Source organism: Mus caroli, chromosome 7 (assembly GCF_900094665.2).
Source record: "Mus caroli chromosome 7, CAROLI_EIJ_v1.1, whole genome shotgun sequence".
NCBI classification, from domain to species: domain Eukaryota; kingdom Metazoa; phylum Chordata; class Mammalia; order Rodentia; family Muridae; genus Mus; species Mus caroli.
The window spans coordinates 88882423-88898139 of NC_034576.1; the positions used below are offsets into that span (position 1 = coordinate 88882423).

The following is a 15717-nucleotide window of genomic DNA, read 5'->3' on the forward strand; positions in this document are numbered from 1 at the left end:
AGTGCCAAACACATATTTGAGATGATGGAGGTTATTTGTGTGCTTCCTGCAGTGTTTCATTATCTCCATCATCATGTCAACACTTTCAGGTGACTCAGATGACACCTTTTCTGGTCCTACAGCCTGTTTGTTCCTGAATTTTAATTAGTGCCATTTTTGTCAGTTGTCTGGAAATAATCACCTATCTAAATTACCTCTGGGCATTTTGTCCAATTAATGCTTCTGTTCTCAGAGCCTTTGCACTCAGGAGGATGTCCACATTTAAAATAAAAGAGAACAAGACCAGTATATTTTGAAAGGCAACACTGGTGTTCTCAACTGACCTGGAGGCTTTGTGAAACTCTTTAGAGATAGGGTGACCCTCTGTAAGTCTTTGATTTGGAAAAGCATCATTTTCATATTTTTAAATTAATTTTTATTTTGAATGATGAACAATATCTTGGTAAGTCACCTGTGATAATGTATCTTCCATGCTTATTTATAGTGGAATTTCCCAGTAATTCCTTGTTTCATTCAGTTCAAAAGGTTCAAGAAGGAAAGGGAATTCCTATTACAAGTACTGAATATTTGAGATAAGAGCCATAATGTTTACCTGAAAAACAATCAGTAATTTCATTAAGAAAACATGTAAAGAGAGCATTCATTACTTGAAAAGAAAAACAGTCAGAAAAATCTTGCTATTTTTACAGAAGAGGCTGGAGAAATGGCTCAGGGGTTAAGAGCTCTGACTGCTTTTCCAGAGGTCCTGATTTCAATTTCCAGCAACCATATGGTGTCTCACAACTAACTGTAATGGGTTCAGATGCCTGCTTCTGGTGTGTCTTAAGACAACTACAGGGTGCTCATCATATATATAATATTCATTTATAATGTGACAACAATATCCTTAAATATGGTACACTATACTGTCATACATAAAACAAAAATGCTGATCACAGTGTCTTTATGCCACTTAGCTAGTATATTGTACTTATGACATCCCTTTATTTATTCAATATTTACAAAACGTGAACAACTGCATCTAAATATATTTCAGAAAAGTCATAGGATTATAATGTTATATAACATATAATATATTTAAAACTTATACTATATTTATATAAAAATAGTAATATGTTTGTATATGTATTAGAAATATAGGAGGTGCATATGTTGAAAACATTTGAAAAGTTCTTTATTTAATTGTTTTTATTGAAATTATAATATAATTATATTATTTCTCTCTTTTTTACCTCCCTCCAAGCCCTCACAAATCCCTCTTACATTTATATCTATTTCCTTTATTAATTGATATTACATAAATATGTGCATAATATATATGCATGTTTATTCATAAATGCATGTGCATAGTCATTTTGCCTACATGGATGTGTGCATACTACATGTATACAGTGTTTTTAGAGGGAGCTAGAAGAGTGTTGGATATCCTAGAGCTAGAGTTCTGGATAGTTGAGAGCTATCATGTGGGTTATAGAACATGAATTCAGTTCTGCGTAACTTGAATGTGACCTTAACTCATGAGCCAATACTCTAGTTCCTCTACCAATGTTTGTAAAGATTTTTCCCTGATGAATCTTGAAGACTTTCCTTAGTATATTTTCATATTTTTATTTCACTAGTAATATATTTTTAATATATTGATACCATATACAGTTGATTTTTAAAAGAGGTAAAGTATGCTTAATAAACCAATTATATGGGATAACTCTAAAAATATTTTCCTGGTGAAGAGAATATTCATTCTTGTTAAACTTCACTTTTGAAATTCCATTTCAACTTTACATGCTTTCAGCAGAAAACCAAGAAGAAAATCCTTTATAGTTTAAAGTCAAAGAAATAAAATTTAAGGTATATTCATAAAACCATTTAAAAACATTTAATATATTTATTATTTATAAACATTAGTCACCCTTAAGAATGAGTTAAATTTTGTTTTCAATCTCACAGAAGTTTAAAATTATATTTAGAGATAGAAATTTTCTGGTTATAAAGGAATATCTACGTTATTATAGGAAATATTAGTATGTTATGTTCCTCCCAGAGGATTCATTCTTTCCTTTTGCTTATAAGGAACTTATCATGTTTAATAAAAAAGTGATATATGTCCTTTCAATTAATATTTCTTTATAATTTCTTGATACATATGATGTTAATTCAATATTCAATACTATTGAATATTTTTTCAAGTTTTTTAATAATTCTGGGTCCTACAGTGTGATTTTCTCATTTTCCACGTTTTTCAAGTTTTTTAATAATTCTGGGTCCTACAGTGTGATTTTCTCATTTTCCACGTTTTTCAAGTTTTTTAATAATTTGAATAAAGGAATGTTATTAAATGAATGTGTATTTGCATACCAGTCTTAAAACTGTGAAAATATAAATATTAAGCTTTGCGAGACACATTCAGTACCTCAGAGTGAAATAAATTTATTTCCATATTTTGACAGAAATGAAAATAGCACCAGCTTTGCTTGAAACATGGATATTTAACTTTGAAACTCATAAACTATTAATTTTAAATTCTACTAATGCTTATCAGTTTTTAAAGGACCTATAAAAAGCTTTAAATTGGTTGTCTAGTGCCAAATCTTCATCACTGAGAACATACATACAAATAATATACAGAATGAGCAAGGTTATTAAGGAATATTTTGTATATACATATATATTTATGAATGTAATAACTACTAGAAAAAAGAGGTCATGATTTAAATAAGAGCAAGGAGGGATTTATGAGAAAATTTGGAAGAATAAAAAGTAAGGAAGAAATGTAATTATAATTTTAAAACAAAAATGAAAATAAACAATCAATGAAAATCCCAACTAGGTGGTGCAGTTACCTTAATATTACATATTTTTTCTGTCCTCATGTATTGGAAAGAATTCCCAGTAATATGTTTTGTGGAAGTAATAAGATAGGAATGTCAGTTTTGTCTGGTATAAAACCTTTTGGAAAATATTTTCACAATATAAATATTCCATTTTATACATGATTTGAAATATAATACATGAACTGTATCAAATATTATAAAAATTTTCCTATGAGATTGACGTCTGACTTTTATCCTTATACCTATAATTCCATAAAAATTAACTATCAATGTTAAAATTTTCTCTAATGTGAAGATAAATTATACTTGACCAAATGACACATTTCACAAGTTAACATATAAATTCTGCAAATATTTCGTCATTATTTCAAATGTCATAAAGTTTATTCACCAGCATTCATTTTACTGTGGTGACATTTTCCTGCTTTAGTATGTAGGTATTGATAACTATATTAAAGTTACTTCAAAAGTGATTATCACTTTAGAAATAAGATTATCTTCAAATTTATAGCATTTATCCGTGGAACAGTCTGTTCCTGAAATATTTTATGCTTTGTCAATAAAATAGTAACTACAGTCCTTATTAGTTTCTAATGTGCTCTGATTTCCTGTTGTTTGTAAAAGTTAACTCTATATGTTGCATGTTTCTAGAAATTAATTCATGTCTGATTATTTAACATGTAGGCATACAGGTATTAATCTTAGCTCCTTTCACTTTTGTGACATCAATTTTGTTTATTCTTTAAATAAACTTTAATTAAAATATGATTAGACTATTAACTATTCCCCTTTATACTTCTAGGCACTTATATGTCCCTTCACTGAAAACCATAGCGTTTTACCCTACTATAAGACTGATGTCCTCTTTTTGCTTAATTATTATTGTTCCATATATGTGTATGCACAAATATATAAAAACAACCTGTATTTTCTTTGTTTATTTCTGTGTATATGGTCTCAGAACTAATCTCTTTTTATTGTGTAAGTAGTGAGATGGCTTGTCTTTAGAACCAGCTAATGACCTATTCTCAGTAGCCATTAATTACTGAACATCATTTTAATATACCTTTTAAATATTTTTATTTATATAACTTATAGCTTTTCAGTTATTTGACATTAGTTCATTGGTTTTGCAATTTTTTTCAAAGCTCCATCTTGTGTTTTTTTTCTCTAGTTGTTTTTTCATATTTTCTTGATTTGCGGTTTAATTTGGGATTTTGCTTTTTGTTTCTTGATATAAAAAACTTTAGTTAAATATTGATTATTTTCATTTAAATACTATTTAATTTTGAATATTTATTTTTATTAACTCTCTTTTAGTGATGAACATGCTGACTACAATAATCATAATACTGTACCCCTGTGACTTGTTATATTTTTAAATTGTCTCTGATTTCTGCCTTAATGTATATTAAAGATTAAATTGATAAAAATTCATTTTTCCCTTTTTATCATTGAACTCTAGTTCCTTTTGAAGTTCACAGAAAATAATTTTGGTTATTTGATTGTTCCTTTAACTTGCTAAGACTTAAGTTGGCTGAACCTGTGATGTACCAGGCTTGCTTCACTCCATATATTACTCTTCAGGACTATCCATGTTTCCGCCAATGGATGCCAGACAGAATGCAGATGTCTTTACAACTGTTAAAGAACTGATGAATTTTATTGCTGCAGAATACTTGGTGAACATTTTTCATGATACTTTTGAGGTAAATTTTGAACATATTTCTGTTAGATCATTTTGGTATAGGTGTTCACACCTGTGATTTTAAAATCAAAAATCCCTTGAAATAACACTTTGTACATTTGTTCTGTTTAATATATTATCACTATCTCCCAACATTGTTTACATATTTAAAATATGTAAATAGTAAGGCTTTTTATAATCTCTGCATAAAAATTGACAGTTACAACATGGAAGTAGGAGAAACCTTGTAAACACCTAGCTATTCAATCACCTGTGGAGTTTAAACACAGTACTGTCCTTTACTTTCCCCATCCCCAAATAAAATGGTTTTAAATTTCTGTCATTACTATCATTGACCTTTGCAAGTGACCAACCTTCCGTTTTTGCAGCATACTGCAGCTGTAATCAAGAAATATAATATATGCTGTTTCCTTATCTGGTTCAGTTATTCTTTTTAAATTAAAAATTCATCCAGAAACTTTTTAGGTGTTGTATGCTTTAACTCAGTTTCATGCTTTAACTTTACTGTGGTTCTGTGAACTTGATGAATATCTCAAATATAATGCCAACATTTTGATCTATTTAATAGACCCCATACAAATCCATTTGGGAGAATATTTTTCTCTCTTTGCATCTTGACAAAACAATTCACTATCATTTTAAAATAGAATAAATTATGCAAATAAGGATTAAAAGCAGTTAATGTTCACTAGCTAATGTCATTAAGCAATTTTTCCTTTAATTTTCCTACATTTCATGTTCTTGGAATTTGAAGTTTCCAAAAGAAAACATTCAATACATCTTTCTGTTTCAAGAAAACAACAACAAAAAAGTAATTGTAGCTATCACAATACTTTGTTACTGAATTTCTGTCTGATTCATGTCTGCATTGTTCAACCTTCTTAGGCTATTTTTCTTCTAAGTAATTAATGTTTTCTTTTCTTTTCTTTTCTTTTCTTTTCTTTTTTTTAATGAGTTTATTTGAGTGAGCCATTGCCTGGGAACACAAGTTTGGGTTAGTCCAAATTTCATGTTCCAGTATAGAAGAACTTTTATGTTTTTATAGAACAAAGACATTCATACATCAAGACAAGTTTAACATACAGTGCTGGGTACATCAAGAAGTGACTACAGGAAGATGAGGAAGGTTTTCTATATGCCAGGGGCTAGCTCCGGAGTGAGATGTTCTTCTTTCTTGTCCGTTCTTCTTGAGGCAGTGGTGGGGGGAAGAGCTTATGTGGAGGGTAGAACTTTTTCAAGACATTTAGTGTTGCTGTATATTACAAAGTTTACTTATCTAAGCCTACATTACTATCCTATTGTAGCTGAACTGCCTTCTGTGATGATCCTCTGAGGCCGGAAACTGCAGTTTCTGGCACCTAGTGCCTCTTCTTCAAGCCACAAAGGATTAAGTAAATAGCATTTTCCATCTCAGCAGGAACTGGTGGGCTCTAACTTTCTGCCTGCTAGTCAGAAGTCAGGAAATGAAGACACTTAGATTAGTGATTATAGAGATTCTTACCAAGTTTTAAAAAGTTTCCTATGAAAGATATCTAAGGGGAAAAGCAGAAAGATCCTAGGTGGGTAAAGGGGAAAATTCTCTAAATGGGAAAAGGAGAAAGAATCAAGTCTAAGTTGGGAAAGGCAAAAAAGTTTCCTCAATTGATCTTAGCTCGCTTCTCATTGTCCTCAGTACTTATACATCTTTCAGAATGCATGATCACATGCTACAAAGTTCATCACAAGTTCACATAAAAAATAAATTGAAATAGAAGTTTACAATGGCAAATGTTTCCATGCATATCCATTAGGAGTGGCTAAACATCCATCATTTGTCTGAGCTCCACAGGTTCACTGAAGGTTTAAAACCATAACTAAGTTATTACTGAAGTTTTGTATAGATAAACCCAGCAGGTATTTTATCTTCTGTCCTAGCACCTATGATAAGTTGTTAGTTGCCTTTTAATGACCTTTGGTAAATTGTTTTACAACTTCTTGGAATGTGCTCTGAGTAGGAGAAAGTCTGGTTACCATCTAAGAGCAATTAACTGGTGACACTTCGGAGAATGGTAGAGTTCTCATTGTATCTTTGACTATCAGAAAGGGACCTAATAACAGTCCCATTATAAAAGAGCTTAATAACCACAGCCATAACTTTAGGAATTCTTATAGGATCATCATTAAGACTTAATTCATCTATTTCTTTATATGGCATCACTACAAGATAGTACATCTTTGTGGATCTGCAGCAATCTCCTTCAAAGGGGGTGTGCTCCTATTTAGTGATTGTTATATATGTTTAATAATAACAGGGAAAACATATTAATAGCAGGAATCTTTCCTAAAATTAGTCCCTCATGGCCTTGCATAATGAGGGCTCACATGTCACAGATTATATAATAATCCGAGGCAAGCCACTTCAGGATGATCACCTGCTATTTATTAGCTTGTCCCACTATGGCTTCTGAGATCTATATACTTCAGATGCTCTCTAATGGCACTTTGTTTTCTAGTTGGTGAAATTGAAGGTCTATTAGTAAATTCTAAAAGTTTCATCTATGAGTCATGGGATGTTTATTTCAGAACAGAAGTAAACAAGCAATGGTTATTCAGGGGTTTAAGCTAGCCTAGGGTAAAGTAATTAATATTTGGATCTGCCAGCATCCAACCTCTATATATCAGTTTAGTTCTAATAAAGCAATCAGTCTTTGTAGACATAGCTTCCTCATAGGAATTCTCACTCAGCTAGGATCTGTCTCTCCCTTTAGAACCCTTAGTATGCTTTTAGTTTAAAGCTCTCCCAAGGGTCTATTCATATTAGCATCCTGTGGACTTGACCTCATCAATATTATTATTATTATTATTATTATTATTACTATATTTACAATCCATCGATTACACTCATCAATATCCCCCCACAATTCCTCATACCATTCCTCCTCATACCTGTCACTAAGAGGATTCCCCCACCAGACCTCCCTGCTCCCAGGGGGCCTCAAGTCTCTCAAGAATTATGCAGGTCTTCTCCCACTGAGGCCAGACCAGGCAGTCCTCTGCTATTTAAGTATCAGCGACCTCAGACCAATTCATGTATGCTGCCTCATTGGTGACAGTGTCTGAGAGCTCCCTGGGCTTCAGGTTAGTTGTGACTGCTGGTTTTCCAATGGGGCATCCTCCTCTTCAGCTTTTTTCATTCTTCCCCTAATTCAACCTTAGGAATCCACAACTTCAGTCCAATGCTTAGGTGTAAGTATCTGCATCTGTCTCACTTAGCTGGTGGTTGGGCCTCACAGAAGACAGCCATGCTAGGCTCTTGTGTATAAGCACACCACAGAATCAGTAATAGTCTCAGGCCTCAATGACCTCCATGAGATGGATCCCAATTTGGGCCTGTCAATGGACAGTCTTCCCTCGGTCTCTTCTCCATTTTTGACCCTGCAGTTGTTTTAGACAGGAACAATTATGGGTCAGAAACGTTAACTGTGGGTTACCAACCCTGTCCTTCCACTTGAGGTCCTATCTATCAACTGGAGGTGAACTCTTCCAGTTCCCTCTTCCCACTGTTGGGTATTTGATCTGAGGTAAGAGACTTTTTCTTTGAGTTTGTTTATATAGTGGATTATGTTATTAGATTTTCTTATTTTGAACCATTCCTGTACCCATGGGATGAAGCCTAATTGATCATAATGAATGATGTTTTTTATGTGTTCTTGGTTTTTGTTTACTAGGATTTTATTGCGTATTCCATGAGTATGTGGGCTTTCTGTTGTTTTGGTTGTTATTGAAGTCTAGTCTTAACCCATAGGATGCATGAGTTTATTTCAATCTTTTTATGTCTGTTGAGGCTTGTTTTGTGACTGAGTATATGGTCAGTTTTGGAAAGGGTACCATGAACTGCTGAGAAAAAGATATATTATTTTGTTTTAGGGTGAAATGTTCTGTATATATCTGTTAAATTCATTTGGTTTATAACTTCTGCTAGTTTTGCTGTGTCTCTGTTTATTTTCTGTTTCCATGATCTGTCCGTTGGAGAGTGGGTTGTTAAAATCTCCCAGTACTATTGTGTGAGGTTCAGTGTGTGTTTTGAGATTTATTAAAGCTTATTTTATGAATATGGGTACCCTAGCATTTGGGGGTATAGATGTTCAGAATTGAGATTTCAGCTTGGTGCTTTTATCTTTTGATGAATATAAAGTGCCTCTCCCCATCACTTTTGATGATTTTTGGTTACTAGTCTATTTTATTAGATATTAGAATAGTTACTTCAGCTTGTTTCTTGGTAAAATTTCCTCAGAAAATATTTTTCCAGGATTTACTCAAGGCTTTCTGTCTTTGTCATTGAAGTATGTTTCTTGAATGCAGCAAATGTGGGATGCTGCTTGATTACCCAATCTGTTAACTTATGTTCTTTTATTGGGGAATTGAGTCAGTTGATGTTGAGTGATACTAAAGAGAGATGATTGTCAGTTCCTCATATGTTTGTTGTTGGGGGTGGCTTTATGTGTATGTGATTTTTGCCTTTTGGGTTTGTTGTTAGATGATTAATTTCTTATTTTTCTTTGATGTGGATACCCTCCTTGTCATGCAGTTTTTCTATTATCCTCTGTAGGGTTGGATTGGAAGATATGTATTTTTTAAATTTGGTTTTGCCATGGAATATTTTGGTTTCTACATATATGATGACTGAGTTTTGTTGTATATAATAGCCTAGACTGTCATTTGTGTTGTCTTAAGGTCTGTATGAATCTGTCCAGGATCTTATGGCTTTTAGGGTCTCTGTTGAGAAGTCTGGTGTAATTCTGATAGGTCTATCTTTATATGTTACTTGGCCTTTTTCCCTTACATCTTTTCATATTCTTTCCTAGTTCTGTGTATTTAGTATTTTAATTTTTATGTGACAAGATGATTTTATTTTCTGTTTGGTGTTCTGGAGGCTTCTTGTACATTTATAGCGACCTCTTTCTTTAGGTTGGGGAAGTTTTCTTCTATGATTTTGTTGAAGATATTTTCTGGTCCTTTGAGCTGGGAATCTTTGCTCTCTCCTATTTCTATTTTTCATAGGTTTGGTCTTTTCATTGTGTCCTGAATTTTCTGACTGTCTTAGTAGTCAGGGTTTTACTGCTATGAACAGAAACCATGACCAAAACAAGTCTTATAAAAACATTTAATTGGGGCTGGCTTACAGATTCAGAGGTTCAGTCCATTATCACCAAGGTGGGAGCATGGCAGTATCCAGGTAGGCATAGCGCAGGCAGAGCTGAGAGTTCTACATCTTCATCCAAAGGCTGCTAGTGAAAGACTGACTTCCAGGCAACTGGGCTGAGAGTCTTAAGCCTACACCCACAGTGACACACCTATTCCAACCAGGTCACACCTATTTCAACCAGACCACAGCTCCAGATGGTGCCACTCCCTGGTCCTAGAATATATAAACCATCACACTGACTGCGTTTGAGAGCTTTTCATGCATACATACATATCTTCTATGCCTGAGATTCTCTCATCTATCTCTTGTATTTGTTGGTGATGCTTGCATCTGTAACGCCTGATCTCTTTCCCATGTTTTCCATTTCCATTTGTGATTTCTTTATTGGTTCTACTTCAAATTTTGGATCTTGGACTGCTTTGCTCAATTCTGTCACCTGTTTAATTGTGTTTTTCTGTATTTCTTCAAGATATTTATTTGTTTCTTCTTTAAGAACTACTTGTTCAACTGTGTTTTCCTGAATTTCTTTAAGTGAGACAGTTTTATCCTCCCTAAAGGTCCCTATTATCTTCATGAGATGGGATTTTAGGTTAGCATCATGCTTTCAAGTATGTTGGTATATCCAGTGCTTACTGTGTCGGGATAACTTGGTTCTTATTGTGCCAAAGTATATTGGCTTCTGATGCTTATATTCTCGAGTCTGACTCTTTGCCATCTGGTTATCTCTGATATTAACTGACCTGGGTGTCTCTGTCTGGAGCCTGCCTCCTGTGTCCCTGGTTGTAACAGCTCTCCTGGGAGACCTGTGGCCCTCGCTGCAGGAGATCTCCTAAGTGACTGGCTGACTGAGAGGGGCAGACATGCTAATCTGCTCTCGCTGAGATGTAGATGGGAAGAGAAATGGGATTTGTTTGGAGAGGAGTAGTCTCTTACCCACTGGACTCCTTGGGGGTCCCAGGTACTGTGGTTACTTGGGTGGGTGTGTTATTGTTGCCCTGGCTGCAGCAAATCTCCTGATAGACGGATAGACTATGGGTGTTGGCATGGCAGACATGTTGATCTGCTAGTAATTAATATTTTACATCTAGATATAATATTTGGGAGTTCCCATGAAGATTTAATAAGGCATATTACAATATATTATTAAGCTGATAGCTGCTTACCTTTAGTATAATGCATTTAGAATTATGCAAATTAACACCCCTCTGTTAATTATTAATTTTAGAACTTAAACTTTTTAGATTGTGTATTAGTCTGGGAATAAGAGAGTATGTTGATTCCTAATGGGGGAGCATAATGTGATATTTCAGAGTGTACATTAACAGCAGTCAAACTTAAATTCCAACTCCTAAATGCTGTCATACATTGCTTAATTTTAGGAATAGCATTGTCTTTGCTCCTGGGCCCAACGTGCCAAAATATATTCTAAGTGTTACTATGAATATGTATGTAAATGCTGTTTATTTTAAGGATGTGAGGTTAATATCTAGTATTTTGTGATTTTTCAGGAAAATCTGTTGTTTTTCTTGAAGCATGTAAGATTAATTATGCCTGGACTTTCAGACAAACAGCCTTTTCTAAAGGTCTCAGATGTTCAAAAACTGAGTGAGATTGTTTCTTAACTCACACTTCAATGTTAATCTTTTTTTCTCTTTCCCAACCTGTTTTGTTCTTTATGGCCAGGTCTCTCACCTTCACTCTCACTCTCACTTTCTGAAATCCATTCTTATATATAAATATGCATGTGTATGTGCATAGGTATAAACAAAGACATAGAAATATGTGTATATATATATATGAAAATAATCCCCCATGAAAATACATATATAAAAATAAACTGCAAATGTTAAAATTCTGTGAACATTCCAAATTGATGTAGGTAGTTTATCTGGAAGAGAAAAAAACACCATCTTCTAATCAATTTAACATTTATTAGGATATAGGGTTTATGAGACAGCTATTAGCATGGAAACTTATTATAAGTGTCTTTCATCATACATACAATTAGAGAGAAAGCCACAACTATGCATGTAACCAAATAAGGATGTCTACGAAAATGGATGCAAACCAAAGGAACAAATGCTTTATTTTCACAAATTAAGGCCAAATTTAGAAAACAACATTTAACAAAAATCCTAGTGATCTATCAATTAATTTAATTTATTCTCTGTCACTGCTTTTCTTTTTCAGGTAAATCTACACTTTGAGACAATGTTCAATTCCACCCTGGTTACCGAGTTCATGCTGGAAGATTTTGCTGAGAATTGGGAGCTCAGGGTCCTACTCAGTGTGCTGTTCCTGTTGGTGTACATGGGCAGCCTGTTAGGGAACCTTATCATCATCATTGCTACTACAGTTGACCAGACGTTGAACACACCCATGTACTTCTTCCTCAGGAATCTATCTATTTTAGATATGTGCTACGTTTCTGTCACTGTGCCCAATGCTTGTATCAACTCTCTCACTGACCACAGGAATATTTCTGTAGGTGGGTGTGCAGCACAGATCTTTTTTGTCTATTTTTGTGCATGTGTAGAGATTCTATTTCTTACCATCATGGCCCAGGACCGCTATGTGGCCATCTGCAAACCTCTCCTCTATCCTGTGATCATGAACCACTGGTTCTGTGTTCAGATGACACTGGCTTCCCTACTCAGCTCCCTTGTCCTTGCTAGTGTGCACACTTTCAAAACTTTCCAGCTGTCCTTCTGTCACTCTAATGTGGTCCCTCAGTTCTTCTGTGATACTCCTTCATTACTGAGGCTTTCTTGCTCTGACACCTTTAACAACAAACTCCTAATTCTTCTGTCTGCCATTTTGGTCAGTGGTAGCTGCTTTGTCTTTATTGTCATATCATATGTTCGCATATTATCAACGGTGTTGAAGGTTCCTGTCAAAGGAGAGAGAGGGAAGGCCTTCTCCACCTGTGTCCCTCACATTATTGTGGTGTCTGTCTTTCTTAGTTCTGCTGCTTATGTATATCTAAAACCTCCAATGGTAACATTAGAAGTAGCTAAGGAGATGACTCTTTCTGTATTCTATACCATTGTCCCACCATTCTTAAATCCTATCATCTATAGTCTTAGAAACAGACAGATAAAGCAGGCTGTGAGTAAACTTATATCAAGAATTTTTTTTCCTTATTTGAATGTAAAGGAACATATATTTGTCACGGTTCTCTAGAGGAATAGAACTGATAAAATTAAAAAAAGTTTGTACACAAATTCACAAGCACACACAAGAGTACACACAAGTGCACGTATACTCACACACTCCACAATATTTTCATTTTTTTATTGAAAGAATATTTTCCACATATTTTCTGATTACAATTATCCCTTCCTGTACTCCTTCTAGTTTTGCCTCACCTGTCCTCCCATCCAGAACCATCTGCTTTCTGTCTCTCATGGAAAAACAAACAGAATTCTGATGGTTACTATTAATGAAATATAGTATAAGAAGATGAAACAAAAACAAATGCATCAGATTAGTGCAAAACAAATATTAAAAAGAGCCCAAGAAACAGCACACATACACACACACACACACACACACACACACACAAATCAGATACAGGTGTACTTTTTAAAAAAAAATGACCCCCATTGGCCAATAAAGAGTGTTTTTATTATGTTGTGTGTCTTTGTTTAAGTAAGTGTGGCTTTGTTGGAGAAGGTGTATAACTATGGTGCCTTAAGGTCTCAGAAGTTCAAGCATGGACAGTGTATCACTGTCATTTCCTGCTGCTTATGGCTGCAGATGTGCATACACCTCTCTGTTACTCTCCAGCACCATGTCTGCTTTCATGCTACCATGCTTTCCACCAGGAGAATAATGGACTCAACCTCTAAACTGTAATCCACATTAATTAAATGGTTTTCTTTATAAAAGTTACCATGGTCATGGTGTTTCTTCACACAAATAAAACCCTAAATATGACACATTGATTCTTTTATTATTTTACTTTTTTATATTTGCTTTATTTTAATTGTATATTTGGATATTTCTTGCTGTCTGGTCCCTTGGTGTAGGATATCTTTTTTGCTTCTAGAGCTTTCTGATGTATGGCTAATTTTTAATACCAGTATGAGATCTCACTAGGTTTTTATTCATTTCATTTGTTTTGATTTTGATTTTCTTTTTTTTTCCTTCTTCGTTTTTCTTCTTCTTCTTGTTCTTCTTCTTCTTCTTGTTCTTCCTCTTCTTCTTCTTCTTCTTCTTCTTCTTCTTCTTCTTCTTCTTCTTCTTCTTCTTCTTCTTCTTCTCCTCCTCTTCCTCCTCTCCCTCCTCTTCCTCCTCTTCCTCCTCCTCCTCCTCTCCCCTCCTCATCCTCATCCTCCTCCTCCTTCTTCTTCCTCTTTTTTTTTTGGCTCATAGTGGTATGGCCTTCCCTTTTAGAAGAGGCCTTCAAAGAGGATAATTAAAATCAAAACAGATAAACAAAAACAAAACAAAACATGAAGTCTGATTTTTGTTTTTGTTTTTTTGGTTTTTTTTTGTTTTTTTTTTTTTTAAGCTGACTACTCCTTCACCTGGGGCCTGCTCCAGAGATGGTTGATATAACCAGTGACTCTATATTAGAATAAACTGTTCTTCCCTTTCTTTCTGAAGAAATATCAGTTGCAAATATGTCCTCAATTAGAGGTGAGGCTTTTTATCTACTTCTCCTTTTCCACTCTGTTTTTTTTTTTCCCCTAGAACCTGTGCAGGTCTTCTGCATCCTGACATAATTTGACATTTTTATCTGCCTTGGATATTGATCAAGGATTTATTGGAAAGTGAATTGGTGTATATATACAATGGAATTTTATTTAGCTACCAAGACAAATGAGATTATGTTGTTTTCTAGAAAACAGATGCAACTATAATTTATCATATTCAATAATATAAGGCAAATACATGTTGTCTCTAATTTGTGTGAACTTGAATCCTTAAAAGCATATAAAAATCAGAAGGGACATTGGTGAAATTAAGTAGGCTCCTGGGAGAAGTACATGATCTGTATGAAAGAAACTATTTCTGTAGAATCCAGTTCTCTATGTACAGTGAATGTATATATCAGTGAAACAGTTTAAATATTATAAATTAACAAATTCCAATATTTTCACACACTCCAAAATAATTCTAAAGTGATATTAGACTATAGAATAATATTTTCTCACTATACAAAGGCCTGCCTAAAAGACTAATGAATGTAGGTCCCAAATACATCAGTTGACCATTTATAATTCTCAGTAATATGAGCCTAAAAACAATATTAATGAAGTTACACATTTGTGAAGATGTGAATATTGCTAACAAATTGAAAGTTCACAGAAAATTAAACCTCACAGATGAATGTAAATTTATTGTAACACACGAATTAAGAATACCAGTTGGAATACTATTCAGCTATTAAAAACAAGGATATGATGAATTCAGCAGGAAAGTGAATGGAAGTAGAAAATATCATCCTGAGTAAGTAATCAGACCCAAAGGACATGTATGCTATATACTAACTAATAAGTGGATATTAGCCAAAAAGCTCAGAATACTAATGACCTAACTTACAGACCATATGAAGTTTAACAAGAAGGAAGGCCTAAGTATGAACACTTTAATCTCACTTAGAAGGGGAAACAAAATTATCATGGGAGGTAGAGGAAGGAAGGGTCATGGGTGGGAGAGTGAAGGGGGAGGGGAAACAGGGGTAGGATCAGGTATGTGGAGAGAAAAGAGAGAAGCCTAGAGGGCCAGGTGACTGAATGGAAATATGCAGCACTGTGGGGTGGAGCGTGGGGAGAACTACTAGAAGGTCCCAGATAGGGACATGAGAGGCTCTCAGGACTCAAAGGTAATGACCTTAGCTAAATTGTATGCAAAGCTCTTGCTGCCTTGTCAAGGATATCCGAAGTGATTTGACATTGGAGTAGAACAAGGGTCAGACAAGAACTTGATATTGGTCTAAGACAAGGAAGTAAACTCAAGATGAATACAGGATGAATACAGCTGAG

The 15717-nt window shown here is 34.3% G+C and overlaps 1 protein-coding gene across 1 annotated transcript; it reads left to right on the plus strand.

Annotated features, from left to right (window-relative positions):
* The first annotated feature begins 313 nt into the window (after nucleotides 1–313).
* LOC110299241 (olfactory receptor 14C36-like) lies at nucleotides 314–12907 on the plus strand. Its single transcript, XM_021168890.1, has 3 exons — nucleotides 314–442; nucleotides 4419–4540; nucleotides 11915–12907. The coding sequence occupies exons 2-3, from the start codon at nucleotides 4427–4429 to the stop codon at nucleotides 12905–12907; spliced, it is 1107 nt and encodes a 368-aa protein (XP_021024549.1). The 5' UTR covers nucleotides 314–442; nucleotides 4419–4426.
* Nucleotides 12908–15717: the final 2810 nt, after the last annotated feature.